Consider the following 15,299-nt stretch of genomic DNA (forward strand, 5'->3'; position numbering starts at 1 on the left):
GGCTTAGTGAGAATATTTACCTCATAAGCGTATAAGCAAAATCCATATATTTGTTGTATATACTATATACCAAACATGAATTTCGAATACAAGCTCACTCATTAAAACTATACGCACATACCTTTTTTCCCAGCCTCTAAGTCCCCTAACTCAGTCCCAACAGCAAGAGTCTGAGATAAACAAATATGTTGATTATATCGATACATAAATACAAATGACATAACAAACAAAAAAAACTAAGCACCTGGTTGTTATTGAATTCGCAAAATAAAAGGGAGGGCTGATGAACAAAAGAAGCTTTCTTTACACAACTATTCTATATGTAACAAAACCGTTGCAATACAAAACGAAATCTCTAAACTCAAAATTACAAAAGCAACATTAAACATGTCTTAACTGCTATTAAAGTACATATATCAACAATTCACAAATCTCACAAAGTCATTGAGAGTACTCATAGGTACATTATACAAACAATGCACTTGACCATAATGTGTATAAATATCCATTCGTATGATACTTACAAATCTTAATCCCCCAAGGGTAAATAATATAAAATTGTAACTTCACCACCCTTTTGGTGCACGGTTGCTTCCTCGGTTCCCTTCTTGAGCACCATGAAGCTGTGGAGAACGACGATGATGTGAAGTGTGTTGGGTGTGTCGATATGGAGAATGATGAGCTGAGTTGTGTACTCTAGGTACCTTTGGCCTTTCATTGATAGCATCAAGTTGTTCCAACTTTTCCACTACTTCTTTCATCGATGGTCGGGTTTTTGGTTCAGGCCCGATACATGTAAGGGCTAATTGGGCAATTTGAACTGCGGCCTTTGAAGGGTATCGCCCTTCGAGCCGTGAGTCCATTATGTTCTTCAACTTCCTCCTGTCGGATAAGTACGGCTTGACCCAGTCACTCAGATTGTGTTGGCCCGCGGGGCGGGTGGTGTCAAGTGCCCGCATGCCCGTTAACATTTCAACCAATACAATGCCAAAACCATACACGTCACTTTTAACGTACAAATGTCCTGTAAAATAAATAAAATGTGTTCTTAGACGCGGTTGCACCATATACTTGTTCAATGTAGCCATATGAACCAGGGGTGCTATACGGAGCATGTTTACGGGTTGACATGAACACGGTCCGTTCAAGCTGAATTCTTTTTAATTTTTACGTATTAATACTCTACAATGGCTAACTTATAGCAATACATATACATATAGATATAAAACAGTTACTTAACTATTAAAGTGAATGTCGATTTCTCTTATCAATTTTAAACTTTGGAATAAAATTCACAACCATTTAAAGTTGTAGATTAAAAGAAAATTATAAGAAAACTTTAATAGCAAACGGGTTATACATGTCAGCCTGCGAACCCATCAGGTCAACACAAGCCCAACCCTTTTAGCTAAATGTGTTCACTGGTTTGACCCGAAACTGACATGAACCTGGAACCCGTTTAAACTAAACCCAACCCCACGAATTTCGTGTTAGGTCCATGCCATATCATAAATTCACACCCCTGAGTTATGGACCATGTGGTGTGGTTCATAAGCTTACAGAACTCATATATAATACCTGTAGAAACATATTCAGGAGCAGCATAACCATAAGTTCCCATGACCCGAGTCGTTACATGTGACTGACTAGCCGATGGGCCAACTTTAGCAAGCCCAAAGTCAGATATCTTTGCATTATAAGACTGGCCAAAACAAGGATAAGAAGGTTATTAGAACAGAGAAACACAACCCGATTCATAACATTAAGTACATTAGTAACACAATATACCCCATCTAGTAAAATGTTAGATGCCTTGAAATCTCGATAAATAACTTGTTTTTCTGACGTGTGCAAAAACGCAAGCCCCCGAGCTGCTCCTATCGATATCTTGAGCCGGATATCCCATGGAAGTGGCTGAACCGTGGACCCTCCTGCACAGTTAGACCCGTTTGGTTATATGATAATCACAAATTCGATATTCTTACGGGCTGTAACAACATTTAAAAGAAAATCTTACTTCCAAACAGATGGTTTTCCAAGCTCCCTTTTTGCATGAACTCGTATACCAGTAGCAACTCGGCACCCTCGTAGCAATATCCCAATAGTTTAACAAGGTTTGGGTGCCAAAGCCTGCCTAGAAAATCAACCTCTGCCTGCTCAAATGAAACATGGCATTCTAATTATTAACATCTGAAAGCGTTTTTCATTAAGGGCCAGGTCGGTTTGACCCAGAAACACTTTGCCTTTTTATTTCATTTTACTTTTTCTTGTCGGGTCAGTGTCTTTCAGTAAAACAGGTTAGCAAGTTGACATGTTTAATTCAACGGGTTAAGCAAGTCAATCAGAACACAGAACACGGCCCGTTTAATTAAACAGGTCAACTCGATCACGGCCTGTTTTCTAAACAGGTTAGATATAACTACCTAAAATCTGATTATTTTTTGTCTTGTTTCTGGTCATGTCATAAATTGATAGAATGATATCCCTAATAGTTACTATAAATAACAAAAAAATCAGCCTGTTATGGGCTATGCTGGTTCCACCCACAAATACTTTTTCATTCTTTTTCTCTTTACCTTTTTTTATAAAGATTAATATGCTACTTATGACAAAAATATCTTCATATCCTTTAAAAGTAGATTTTATAAAACTTTTAGCGTGTTTGACCAACTCAACTGATATTTTCAAATCAAACACGACCCAAATCAACTCATTATCCAAACTGTCACAGATTATATTTGCATCAAAATTACCTGCCACTCTTGCAATCCTTGCATGCTCTCAGAATTCAGTTTCTTGACTGCAATTACACTACTTGTTGAAGTGGATTTGTCTTCAAGCCACCCTTTATAAACCTTACCAAAACCGCCCTCGCCTAAAACCGTATCGCTTCTAAAGTTTCTAGTGGCAGTTTTGAGCTCAGCAAAAGAAAACATCCTAAGATTTGGATGAGGCAGGATCTGGCCACCGGGTCCCACCTCATCGTTGCCGGTTGCCGCGGAAAACTGGCTGTCATGGGATGATTTGCTTGCTATTGATGATGAGTTTGTAGCAGTACTGGTAATTGTGGTCTGTGAAATGGCTGCTATTTGTGCAAAAATCATTAAAAACATGAGATTGCAATATTATATGGTCAAAGTTACATGGAAAAATAAAAGCTTGACTAAAGTCAACAAACAAAAATCCAAGAATATAAAGACAAAATTCATATAAAAAGTTTAAATTTTGGCTAAAAGATGAAAAAGAAGAAGCAACTTCCCAGGATATAAACTGCCTAATTCAACTGAAAAAACAGAAGTTATGAATATAAAAACAATATTAAAAGGAATAAATAAATAAACTTGAAGTAAGATTCTGTATTAAACAATAAAAAATATAGATTAAACAACCCAATAATACAAATTGATAACAAGCCAACAGAAACATGAAAACCCAAGAACAGAATACAGAATAAATCATACATTTTTTTTAAAAAAAAGATGATATAAAATCCAAAACCAGAAACATAATCATATATAAATAATAATTCATTCAGAAGAAGAAGAAAGAAAGATTTGATTGATGATTGTACCTGAGGAGCTAAGATTGCCAGTGGAATTTGGGTTTTGATTGGTGGAAGAGGAGAAGCAAAGACCCATGGTTAACTAATTCCTTCAATATGAGAATTCAAAGTGTTGAATGTATTTATGAGCTGTAGTGACATTGTTTGTTTGACTGAAATTTGTTTAGATAATTTGACCTTTTTCTTTCTTTATGAAAATTATTATGCAATGTAGTAACTTAGAATGGCAGACAATTGATTTGAATATAAGGTATCCATTTATATTTATGGACAAGAAAATAATTGTTTGTGTGGGATGACCAAGACAGCCGAATGAATGCAATGGTTAAAGTCAAACCTTCATGTATGTACACTTGTGTCAACGTCCATCGGAATTAATAAGAGAAAATTACCTAAATAATCCTTTTGAAGAGAGAGAAAAGACAATATAGCCCGTGAGATTTCAATTTTTAAAAATAGCCCATCAAATCTAACATCCACGTGAATTTTCGTGGACGAATAAAAATCTGCCATGTGTTTTCCATTTCCACCTACAACGCTATTATTCATCTCAAATCTGTCTGAAGCGTTATTTTTGTCATCAAATATAACCTGAAGAAAACCAACTGTAACGTGATGTTTCAAGTTGTTTTCATCGGCAACGTGAGTTTTCAAAAAAAATAATTTTTGAGTTATTTTGAAATTCATCTTCAAAGATGAATTTCAAATGAATTTCAACCTCGGAGAATAATGTTGTACGTTACAATGTGGCCAAAAAATATGGACCAACCTCAGTGTTTTGTCATCAAATATAACTGATAAATTTTGAACCAAACATATGTTGTACGTTACAATGTGGCCCAAAAATATGTTCTACGTTAAATTATACCCGGTTTATATGTTGAACGTTAAAGTATTTCCTAAATATATGTTACAAGTCCATTATTGGATGGACCGATAAATTTTGAACCAAATATATGTTGTACGATACAATGTGGCCTAAGAATATGTTCTACGTTAAATTATACCCGGTTTATATGTTGAACGTTAAAGTATTTCCCAAATACATGTTGCAAGTCCATTATTGGATGGACCTATAAAATTTGTACCAAATTTATGTTATACGTTAAAATATGGCCCGTAAATATGTTCAACAATAAAATATATCCGGTTTATATGTTGTACGTTAATTTGTTTCCCAAATATATGTTGCAAGTCAATTATTGGCTGGACCAATAAAATTAGAACCAATTTTATGTTATACGTTAAAATATGGCCCAAAAATATGTTCAACATTTAATCATACCCAAAAATATGTTCAACATTCCCATATTCCACCTTTCCACCTTCTCCCCCCACCATACTCGTGTCATCATCTTCACTAACTCCTCTTCACAAACATAAATCTTGTGCCTTTTGTTTTGTTTTTCATTCTGGTAGCTGTTTTGGACAAAAATCTACTAAGGATCAAGTATTCAAATTTGTTATGTGAGGTGAGGTGCTAACTCGACAATGACAAATGTATATGCGTAATGTTGGTGAACACAAAGGTTTGATCACGAGGGAAAAAGCCCTTAACCAAGATAGTCTTACTTCGGTCAAAACTTATCAAGGTAATCTTTGGTAAAATAACTCCGGTCAAGGATTAATAAGATAATCTTTGGTCGGATTACTTTAGTCAATGATCAACAAGGTAACCTTTGGTCGATGAGTATATGATTATCGTGGTCTCCGGCACAAAAAACCCCCGGACGGTGAAAACTATCACCGTCGATTATATTAATAGAACAAAGGGTGGTTAAAAATGTAGTGGAGAATACGATGGAGGTTACAGAGTATGCTAGTGTGTAGAGAGTATTAATTTCTACTCTAGTGTGTGTGTAAGTACATGTGTTTTCCTACTCGATCATACTCAAATATATAAGGAAAAAGTAATTAACAAACTTAACAACTTCATCCTATAAATCCGCTAGTCTTCAATTCCTCACCAACGTGCTCTTTGACCACGTGCTGATAGCCACTCACTAGCGAACAAAGCGGTAGACCAGGTCTAGATACCGTTGTTATTGTTTAAACATCAATCTTCTAGAGAGTTCGTCCATAATCAGCTATGTTGAATTAGGATCCTAGATCCATGTTCCAGCTATAGGATGTCCCATGAGGATAATTGATGCAAGTTCGTCTTAAATTTGATATACCTGTCTAACACATCACCATACTAAACGCAATCATTAGTCAACAAACAATACCGAGGATCGTCGATCCTTTATATCCTGATGTATATTTCAAGGATAAACTATCCATAAGACAGTCAAGGATAAAGGATCCTCAGTATAAAAATCGTGACCTAACAGTAGCACGAGGCCGACAAGTAAGCTTACCCACATGGAGCTTGTGACCGTGCCTTCTGAGGCTGATTCTATAAAGAATGACGAGAATATTGTAAACAACAAATAAATAAATAAATAAACTTACCACATCTACGATCCACAGCGGAGGAAATCGCGGATCCTCGCCGTTAACAAGATTTGGATCTATGGAGTCTGGTGCTTCTACAAAACATGAAGGAAGGATAGACCAATGTAAAACTATTAAAACCTTCCAATCGATTATGCATGAGATACCTAACCCAACCATCTGAAAACAAATATCAAGAAATTAACACTTCACTGAAAATATGTAACTCATTCACAACTAATTGAAAATAATAACAGACTAATTTGTAATTATCAAATCAGATTCAGATTTACGCAAGCTTGAGAAGGCCACTGTATTCAAGACCTAGAAGTAGATGAACAACCCAACCCGAACAGCTTCATACGGGAGTGGGAGAATAAGAACATGGTTGCGAGGATATGAAAAAACATACAAAAGGTTTCAAAAAGGTTTACAAAAGAAGAAGAAAATGAACTTTAATTGAAAATCGTCTTCGAGGTTGAAATTCATCTTTGGAGATGAATTTCAAAATAACTTTAAAAACCAGAATTTTGAAAACTCACGTTGCCGATGAGAACAACTTGAAACATCACGTTACAGTTGGTTTTCTTCAGGTTATATTTGATGACAAAAATAACGCTTCAGATAGATTTGGGATGAATAATAGCGTGGTAGGTGGAAATGGGAAACACATGGCATATTTTTATTCGTCCACGAAAACTCACGGGGGATATCAAAAACTCACGAGAACGTTGGATTTGGTGGGCTATTTTTGGAAATTGAAATCTCACAGGCTATATTGCCCTTTCTCTCTCTTCAAAAGGGCTATTTAGGTAATTTTCTCAATTAATTATCGTCACAATACCCTTTGATGGTGTGATCAAAGGTAGAAACAAATAGTGTGTCTATGTAACGACACATGACAACACTTTTACTATACAATAACAACTCTAAAGTTACACATTGATGTGCGAATATATATATATATATAAAACAAATTGAAACTAAGCTTTAAAAACCAAACAATCTATCATAGTTCACACAAACGGCAAGTGTACCGGTCGCGTATAGAAAATTAAAGAAAAAGTCCGGATATCGAACTCGAAGACACGTGAGAACGGCTCAGATTATAACCCCTAATCCAAGTCCTACCTAATAATATTTAATTGATTTTATATTAATTACTTTAAACTAATTAACTTAACTAACTTAACTTAACTTAATAAAACTAACTGAAATGCTTAACAGGATTTAACGATAACGGGAAAGTGAATCACCTAGGTAGGATGACTTAACGGCTGTAGGATGGCTCAGATGCTAACACGTGGTTGAAATCAAGGTTCTAAATATGAGCTAACATAGGAGAGGCTAGGGTAACTGGGTCCCTACGGTCAGTTTTACCAGAAATCCCTAACGACGTCTAGTTAACTTTTAATACTTGGTTGTTTATTCTAAGTACCCTAAGAACTCAACACTTGGTCCATGTTTAAGCTACAAGACTCGCTAAGGTTCGAGCTGTTATAAACCTACGAGAAATGCGATAATTCAACACTAAGGATAAAACAACTCAACTTACAAACTTAAACTAGTCAATAGTGGGAAAAACCGCACGTGGTCTCGTAACGACTAACCTTATTAACTAACCAGTAAGATAAGCCGACACCTAAGGTTTTGGTCCAACTTAAAGGTGGTTAATCTACTGATTTTAATGATTTATGCAACACAAATCCTAAGGATACGTCTATCACCATCAATCAACAAACAAAGTATTAACCGAACTATGCAATTAACGACCACACAAAACTAATATATGCAATAATCAATCACACGGGGCTCATGCAACCTAAAATACATCTATGGCAGCAGATATAAATGGGGTTAAATCACAAAATATGAACTTTGACAATAGAGAAACAATCAACCACTCGTTAAGCAACCTAAACTAGTTTATTTTTATTTTAATCGTTAAACATCAAACCTAGGTGATTCAAACAAGTTTAGCTAAGCATAATGAATGAACAACAGATAAAATAGATAAATATGATAAACATGTTCATTAGAATCTGATTACAACTTGTTTGAATGTCTAAAACTCAAAAACGAACTCACAATCGTTAAAATACTCAAAATCGAAAACCGGGTGATGATATAACGAACCGGCTGCTCCTCCTCCTTGGTATTTTGTTTGGAACAGATATTTAGTGGCTGGAATCGTGATCAAATCGTTTTTAGGGTTTAGAGTTCTTAAATATATCATTAAAGTTGATAAACAAGCTAAACTAGGTCCAAACAAGCCGATATAAGACAAAATAGTCATGCTGATGCATTTGGGCAGCCACGGAACACCCCTAGGGCGCCGCGCCACGTGACCATGAAGGGTCACGTGGCCGCGCGGCGTGGCCATGCCCTTTGGGTCTTCGTTTATCGACTGCTGACTCGTTTAAATTTCGTTTGTGCGTACCAGCTTCATTCGAGCTCCGTTTTACCTGATTCTTTCTTCATTTGACTCGTTTTCTTGCTCTCTTCAACATGGTACCTATCACATACACAAACATGTAAATTCACGCAAAAACAATCGATATTCGTTAACGTTTAAGCGCAAAACGACATAGAAACTAGCAAGAAAAACTGTGTGTTTTACAACACATCACACATAGTCTAATATAATGTAATGTAAAATCTTAGTCTATAAACACTGGTTTGTGCCTATAAATAATGACTTTATATTAATGAAATTAAACCTCATCCTCACTAAAGTGGTACGGATTCGAGTTTTATAAAACATACATTCGGTGGATTTTAGATGTAGATTTTGGGGCAACTTTTGGTAGCCTTTTAATGACTCATAACATTTTAATAGGTACCTCCAATGGGCTACCAAACAGTCCTTAGAGATACATGTATTCGCCATTAAAAACTAATATATATATAGTAGTTGTATGAAGTTATTTAATGTATAACATTGATATTTTGACGAAAAGTTGTGATTAAAGCAAATTCCGCCATTAGTCAATTTCCAATTTCAACTTGTATTGGTAATAAATTATTGAAGAAAGTATTACACTTTTATTATTTAAATCTAGTTGTCAGTCAAACTACCTAAATCGTTGAATAACTATTGATTTATTTATGATCTTATTATTGGTTTATACTCGTATGACGTATCAAAACATTCACCTACAATAACAATAGTTACTATAATGTTATAGTAAAATGAATCCTCTCCCACTTATCTAGCAACGAAACATGTGAAAAACACTCATCCGAAGCCTCCTCTTTCATACCCTAGAGAATATGATTCAATATATTAAAAGGAAAATAAAAATGGTTTTCTCACGGATGTAATTTTACATGAGAACGCATTTAAACCATGCTCCCAAACATTTATGGAATACTGCAATATTATGTGCATTCACGTCTTTAAACTTTAAATATAGCGTTACTCAACATTTTCTTTTTGTGTTTGAATGACTAAATTTTGTTACCTGTAAGACTTGAACCACAAAGTTTCTAATCTGTTGGTGTTAAAAATATTTGTCTTTGTCGATAGGCCACCAACCCTATTGGTGTGTCACTCAACATTTACTATTCAAAAAGTACAACCGGCCCTCGCTATTAATGAAATCTACATTTCAAGATGTATCCAAGTTAAATATATATATATACATATAGGATGAGAATCCCAAAAAAACTTTTTGAAATTGAAAACTTTAAGAATTATTTTTTTTGTCAAAAAAAAACCCTTAAAAATTATTAAACAAACAAAAAAAAACAAAAAATTTTATAAAGTAAAAACACCAAAATTTTTTATTTTTCATCCCGGTTTCTAAAAAAAACCTAATTATATACATGTGTATATTTTTATTTAATCTCGATTTACATAATGTACACATATGTACATTATCATTTATCTTAATTGTATATATGTGTATAAAAAAATCGTTTATAAAATTATTTAATACGTATTATACTTATATGTATTATTTTGCTAATCCGATATATTTTTTTAATTTTTTTTTTATAAAACTGGGATGAAAAATAAAAATTTTTGATTTTTTTTATTTCTGCGTTTTTTTGTTTTATAATATTTTTATTTATTTTAAAAGAATTTTTTTTGTTCAAAATAATTCTCAAAATACTCAATTTTAAAATAGTTCTCACGTGATCCTAGTTATATATATAGATCATGTGACATGAAGAAAAAAAAAATTTATGTTAAGTGCAACACAATTTTTAATAGAATGTCCATGATCAATAAGTAAATAAACAAATTATATATAAAGAATTTTATTATAGTATATAGTTAAACGATAGTTTTGAATTCAGTGTGAAATTAATTTTCTAGCTCGAACGCTTTGTCTCTAATTAGGGGACTCGTTTTAAATACTTGGGGTTGAGGGTATCAATATTTAATTTTGTTTCGTTTCAAAATAAAACAGGTTTCTAGCATAGTTGGTTCGACATTGTGTTTACAATTCAAAGTACTTGAGTTCAAATCCTTGGATATACATTCTATTTCGGGAATATTTCATAGAATAGTAACCAACTTTCAAAAGTGTTACAATTAGGTCACTCATTCATATTTTTCTCAAATCGGGTCACTAAATCTTCAAATCGAGTCTCACTGATTTTTTTGTGCGTTAAGAAAGAAATTCGCATCCCCACACTTAGAACAAAATCGTCCTCGATGAGAACAAGTAAAAGAAATAAAATCAAATCAAATCAAAAATTTTAATTTTCAAGAGTAAAACAGAGAACGAGTTACTCCCATGGTTTATATGCAGAATCTTCACCAGTTGTGTATCAATCGTACGACCGTATAACATTTCATTCACGGACGCAACCTCGGGACACCCAGTTCCAAAACGCCATCAGAGCTACCATGCGCATAATAATACATACAATAACTCAAACTCGCTCGCATGTAGTGGCGTACAAAACAGAAAACAAAAACATAAGAAATAAATATATTTTTGTATTTCGTTTATTTTTTTAATTAATTTTATAAATGAAAAGACAAATAGAATACCCTCAAAATCAGCTGCTCGAATGGAGATTGAGTACGAGCGGCTTCAGTTGGGAGGATCCTTTGTAACAAAAACCAATAAATCAAAAAACTCGGGTTGCCTCCCTAGAGCGCTTGGTTTAACGGGTCCTCAGCCGGACCTATCTCTCACGTCTAACCCAAAGATGCTGTAAGGCGCAAAACCTCGCCTTCCTCCATGCTCGCCTTCTCACAAATTTAGTGATTCAGACGGTGACCATTAACTTTGAAACTCCCATTCTTGTCTTCAGTTTCTATCGCTCCATATGGGAAGACTTCCTTAATTGTGTATGGTCCATACCATCGGGACTTAAGCTTTCCCGGAAATAATTTGAGTCGGGAATTAAACAAAAGTATGGCGTCCCCACACTTGAACTGTTTATCACTTCTCAACTTCCTATCATGCAGCTCTTTGGTCTTCAACTTATAATTATACGAGTGTGCATATGCATGATCGCAGAGTTCCTCTAACTCATGTATCTGATGGAAACGGTTAACTCCAGCAGTCGAAAGATCAAGGTTAATTGTTTGAAGCGCCCAAGAAGCACGGTGCTCCAACTCAATATGAAGATGGCAGGCTTTCCCATAAATCATCCGAAACGGTGTGGAACTGGTCGAAGTTTTGTACGTTGTACAAAAACCCCACAAAGCATCATCTAATTTGTCGGACCAATCCTTTCGATTTAGCCCAACCGTCTTCTCAAGAATGCGTTTGATGCCCTGGTTACTCATTTCCACCTGTCCACTAGTCTGTGGGTGGTAGGCAGTCGCAAGCCGATGGGTGACCCCATAGCGTTGCAACGCTTTCTCCATCTGTGCGTTGCAGAAGTGATACCTCGATCGCTGATAAAGGCTTTCGTTACACCAAAACGAGAGAGGAGATTTTTAAGAAATCTATCCGCAACTCGGGCGTCGTTAGTGGGCATGGCTCTAGCCTCGACCCACTTGGAAACGTAATCAACTGCCACAAGTATGTATTTGTTACCTCTAGACGATGGGAACGAGCGCATAAAATCAATACCCCATATGTCAAAAACCTCGCAAACCTGAATAGCATTTTGGGGCATCTCATTTCAGGATGAAATGTTACCAACACGCTGGCATCGGTCACAGCTTTTAACGAACGCATGAGCATCTTTGAAAATCGAAGGCCAATAGAATCCTGAATTGAAGACCTTCTTAGCAGTAAGAACAGCACCATGGTGACCTCCTGTCGGTCCCTCATGACAGTGGCTCAAAATCCGCCACCTCTCTTCAACATCTACGCATCTCTTCACTAGCTGATCAACACCTATACGAAAAAGAAATGGGCCGTCACAGATGTAAAACTTTACGTCAGCAAAGAATTTCTTCTTTTGCTGGTGAGACATCCTCTTAGGAAGGGAACCATTGATGAGGAAGTTTGCGATATCGGCAAACCACGGGTAGCCGTCATCCTGTGCTTTGACAAACATAAGATTCTCTATCGGGAAATAGTCATTGATGTTGACCCCAGCAGCTCCAATCTCGGCTCTCTCAAGACGTGACAAGTGATCGGCCGCCACATTCTCGGCCCCTTTTTTTATCACGGATCTCAATATAAAAATCCAGAAGCAGTAGAATCCATCGGATGAGACGAGGTTTAGCATCCTGCTTGCTGAAAAGATAACGAATGACAGCATGATTCGTGTAGACGACTGTTTTGGACAGAACAAGATAGGCCCTAAACTTATCAAATGCAAACACCACAGCTAAAAGCTCTTTCTAGGTGTTGGTGTAATTCTCCTGAGCACTGTTTAGGGTCAGGCTAGTATAGTAGATCGGGTGGAAGTGCTTCTCCTTCCTCTGTCCAAGCACTGCTCCAACGGCATAGTCGCTCGCGTCGCAAATCAATTCGAATAGCATAGACCAGTCAGGAGCAATCATGATCGGGGCGTTAACGAGTTTATCCTTTAGAAGATCAAACGCCTCTATACACTGTTTAGAGAAGACAAATGGAGCGTCTTTCTCTAGTAGCTTGGTCATCGGTCTCGCAATTTTCGAGAAATCATTAATGAAAGCGATAGATACCTGCATGACCTAAGAAGCTACGGATGGATCTCACAGAAGTGGGCGGGGGAAGATTAGAAATGGTTTCAATTTTAACTCGATCGACCTCGATCCCCGCACTCGAGATCCTATGTCCTAGAACAATGCCCTCGCGTACCATGAAGTGACACTTCTCTCAGTTGAGAACTAGGTTGGTATCGACGCAATGAGTCATCATCCTATCAAGGTTGGAGAGACAATGATCGAAAGAATTCCCAAAGACAGAAAAGTCGTCCATGAAGACCTCCATGGAATCCTCGATCATGTCGTGAAATATCGCCACCATACATCGCTGGAAAGTAGCTGGAGCGTTATAGAGTCCAAAGGGCATACGTGTATAGGCAAAAGTGCCGTAGGGGCAGGTGAATGTGGTTTCTCCTGATCATAGGGAGAGATCGGGATTTGGAAATACCGGAAGAAACCAACCAGAAAACAGTAGTGTTGCTGACCCGCCAAACGCTCAAGCATCTGATCAATGAAGGGTAGAGGAAAGTGATCTTTCCTAGTGGCATCGTTCATTCTGCGGTAGTCGATGCAGACTCTCCAACCGGTCACGGTCCTATTGGGAATAAGCTCGTTCCTTTCATTGGTGACGACAGTCATGCCACCCTTGTTGGGAACCACTTGGACCGGACTCACCCAGGCGCTATAAGAGATGGGAAATATGATTCCTGCATCAAGGAGTTTGATGATTTCTTTCTTAACGACCTCTAGCATTTTCGGATTAAGCCTCCGTTGAGGCTGAACGGCATATTTGAAATTATCCTCCATGAGGATTTTATGAGTGCAGAATGAGGGATTAATCCCTTTGATGTCGATAATCTTACATGCTACCGCCTCCTTGTGCGCTTTCAGCACCTTCAACAACTTCAACTTCTCGACCTCCGTCAAGCAGACGCGATGATGACGGGTAGCTTCCTCTCATCGTCCAGAAATGCATACTCCAGATGATTGGGTAGATCCTTAAGCTCTAAGGAAGGATGAGGGCTCTCAACAGAAGGTCGGTCTCTCGGTTCGTCTCGCACGATCTCAACAGCTGACTCTGAATCTAGGGGCGGTGACATGGTGTCATCCATCAATGGTTGAGTGGTCATGGCAACCATCTCGACCTCTGAAATATCCCTATGGAGAATCTGTGGGTCCAAGGTAGGTCCTCCACAGATGTCAGTGAAAAACTCCCGCATATATGATACAATGGTGTCAACGAAATACAGGGAGTCGTCCGCCGACTTGGGGTGCTTGAGTGACTGTCTTACGTCAAAGGTGACGTTATTATCCCCAAATTTCAGAATCAATTTTTCCTCACGGACGTCGATCAACGCCAGTGCGGTGGCAAGGAATGGTCGGCCTAAAATGAGAGGGATACTATCATCCTCATTCATATCAAGAATGACAAAGTCCACCGGGAAGATGAACTTGTCGATACGAACAAACATGTTCTCGACCACCCCTCGCGGGTATTTCACGGAACGATCAGCAAGTTGGATACTCATTCGGGTCGGTCTCGGTTCGCCAAGACCCAACTTACTGAACACAGAATACGACATGAGATTGATGCTGGCCCCAAGGTCGGCCAAAGCATGTCGAACCGTATCGTCACCTAAGATGCCGAGAATCGTAAAACTCCCAGGATCGGCCATCTTTTCAGGCAACTTGCTCTGCAACACTGCAGAGCACCCATCACTCAACGGAATAGAAGAGACCTCAGCTAGCTTCTCCTTATTAGAAAGAATGTCCTTGAGAAATTTGGCATATTTTGGCATTTGAGTAAGTGCCTCAAGGAAAGGAATGTTCAGGTGAAGCTTTTTGAGAAGTTCAAGGAACTTGGAGTTTTTCTCCTCGTCTCTGTCCGATCGGAGTCTCCCAGAATAAGGCAGTTTGGGTTTGTAGACTCTCAAAGGTGGGGTTGATAATGATGAAGGTATATCGGTCGGCTTCGTGCTCGCTGGAATAGTCTGCTGGTGTGCCTTGGCCGGAGGAGGCTCCATCTGGATCTCCTCGTCCACCTGCTCATCTTCATCGACCACAGGTGTGACAACCCTCGAAGGATTAGCCTCTCTTTCTCTTCTTGCACCGCTCCTAGTAGTCACCACTTTGGCGAACCCTCTCGGATTTTTCTCAGTATTACTTGGTTGTGAACCTGATGCTCTCTTGAATAATTGGATGGCAATATCTCTGACGTGATACTCAAGATTAGCTAGAGACGTGGCT

At 37.5% G+C, this 15,299-nt stretch overlaps 2 protein-coding genes across 3 annotated transcripts; both read right to left on the bottom strand.

Annotated features, from left to right (window-relative positions):
- Window positions 1-367: 367 nt before the first annotated feature.
- On the bottom strand, window positions 368-3,727 carry LOC143585353 (putative serine/threonine-protein kinase PIX13). 2 transcript variants are annotated; one of them, XM_077067162.1, is made up of 6 exons: window positions 3,572-3,727; window positions 2,754-3,082; window positions 2,018-2,153; window positions 1,789-1,931; window positions 1,579-1,702; window positions 368-1,024 (listed from the first exon to the last, which is right to left on the bottom strand). In XM_077067162.1, exons 1-6 carry the CDS (start codon window positions 3,636-3,638, stop codon window positions 567-569), a joined length of 1,257 nt encoding a protein of 418 aa, XP_076923277.1. In that variant the 5' UTR covers window positions 3,639-3,727; the 3' UTR covers window positions 368-566. The 2 variants fall into 2 exon arrangements, with proteins under 2 accessions (XP_076923277.1, XP_076923278.1); XM_077067163.1 differs by having other exon boundaries at window positions 2,754-3,085.
- Window positions 3,728-11,219: 7,492 nt separating this feature from the next.
- On the bottom strand, window positions 11,220-11,753 carry LOC143585355 (uncharacterized). The gene has a single exon (XM_077067165.1). The coding sequence runs from the start codon at window positions 11,751-11,753 to the stop codon at window positions 11,220-11,222; it is 534 nt and encodes a 177-aa protein (XP_076923280.1).
- Window positions 11,754-15,299: the final 3,546 nt, after the last annotated feature.

This window comes from Bidens hawaiensis, unplaced genomic scaffold (assembly GCF_021521415.1).
Source record: "Bidens hawaiensis isolate Kalapana, Puna unplaced genomic scaffold, B.hawaiensis_p1.1 tig00033828_1, whole genome shotgun sequence".
In the NCBI taxonomy this organism is placed as follows: Eukaryota; Viridiplantae; Streptophyta; class Magnoliopsida; order Asterales; family Asteraceae; genus Bidens; species Bidens hawaiensis.

Bases quoted from the DNA above. Each gene is read 5' to 3' on its own strand.
- LOC143585355 (XM_077067165.1), bottom strand. From the start codon at position 11,753: ATGAGTAACCAGGGCATCAAACGCATTCTTGAGAAGACGGTTGGGCTA.
- LOC143585353 (XM_077067163.1), bottom strand. From the start codon at position 3,638: ATGGGTCTTTGCTTCTCCTCTTCCACCAATCAAAACCCAAATTCCACT. The intron at 1,932-2,017 runs GTAAGATTTTCT...CTAACTGTGCAG, and splicing joins GGAAAACCATCTGTTTGGAA to GAGGGTCCACGGTTCAGCCA. The intron at 1,703-1,788 runs GTATATTGTGTT...TGTTTTGGCCAG, and splicing joins CTAACATTTTACTAGATGGG to TCTTATAATGCAAAGATATC.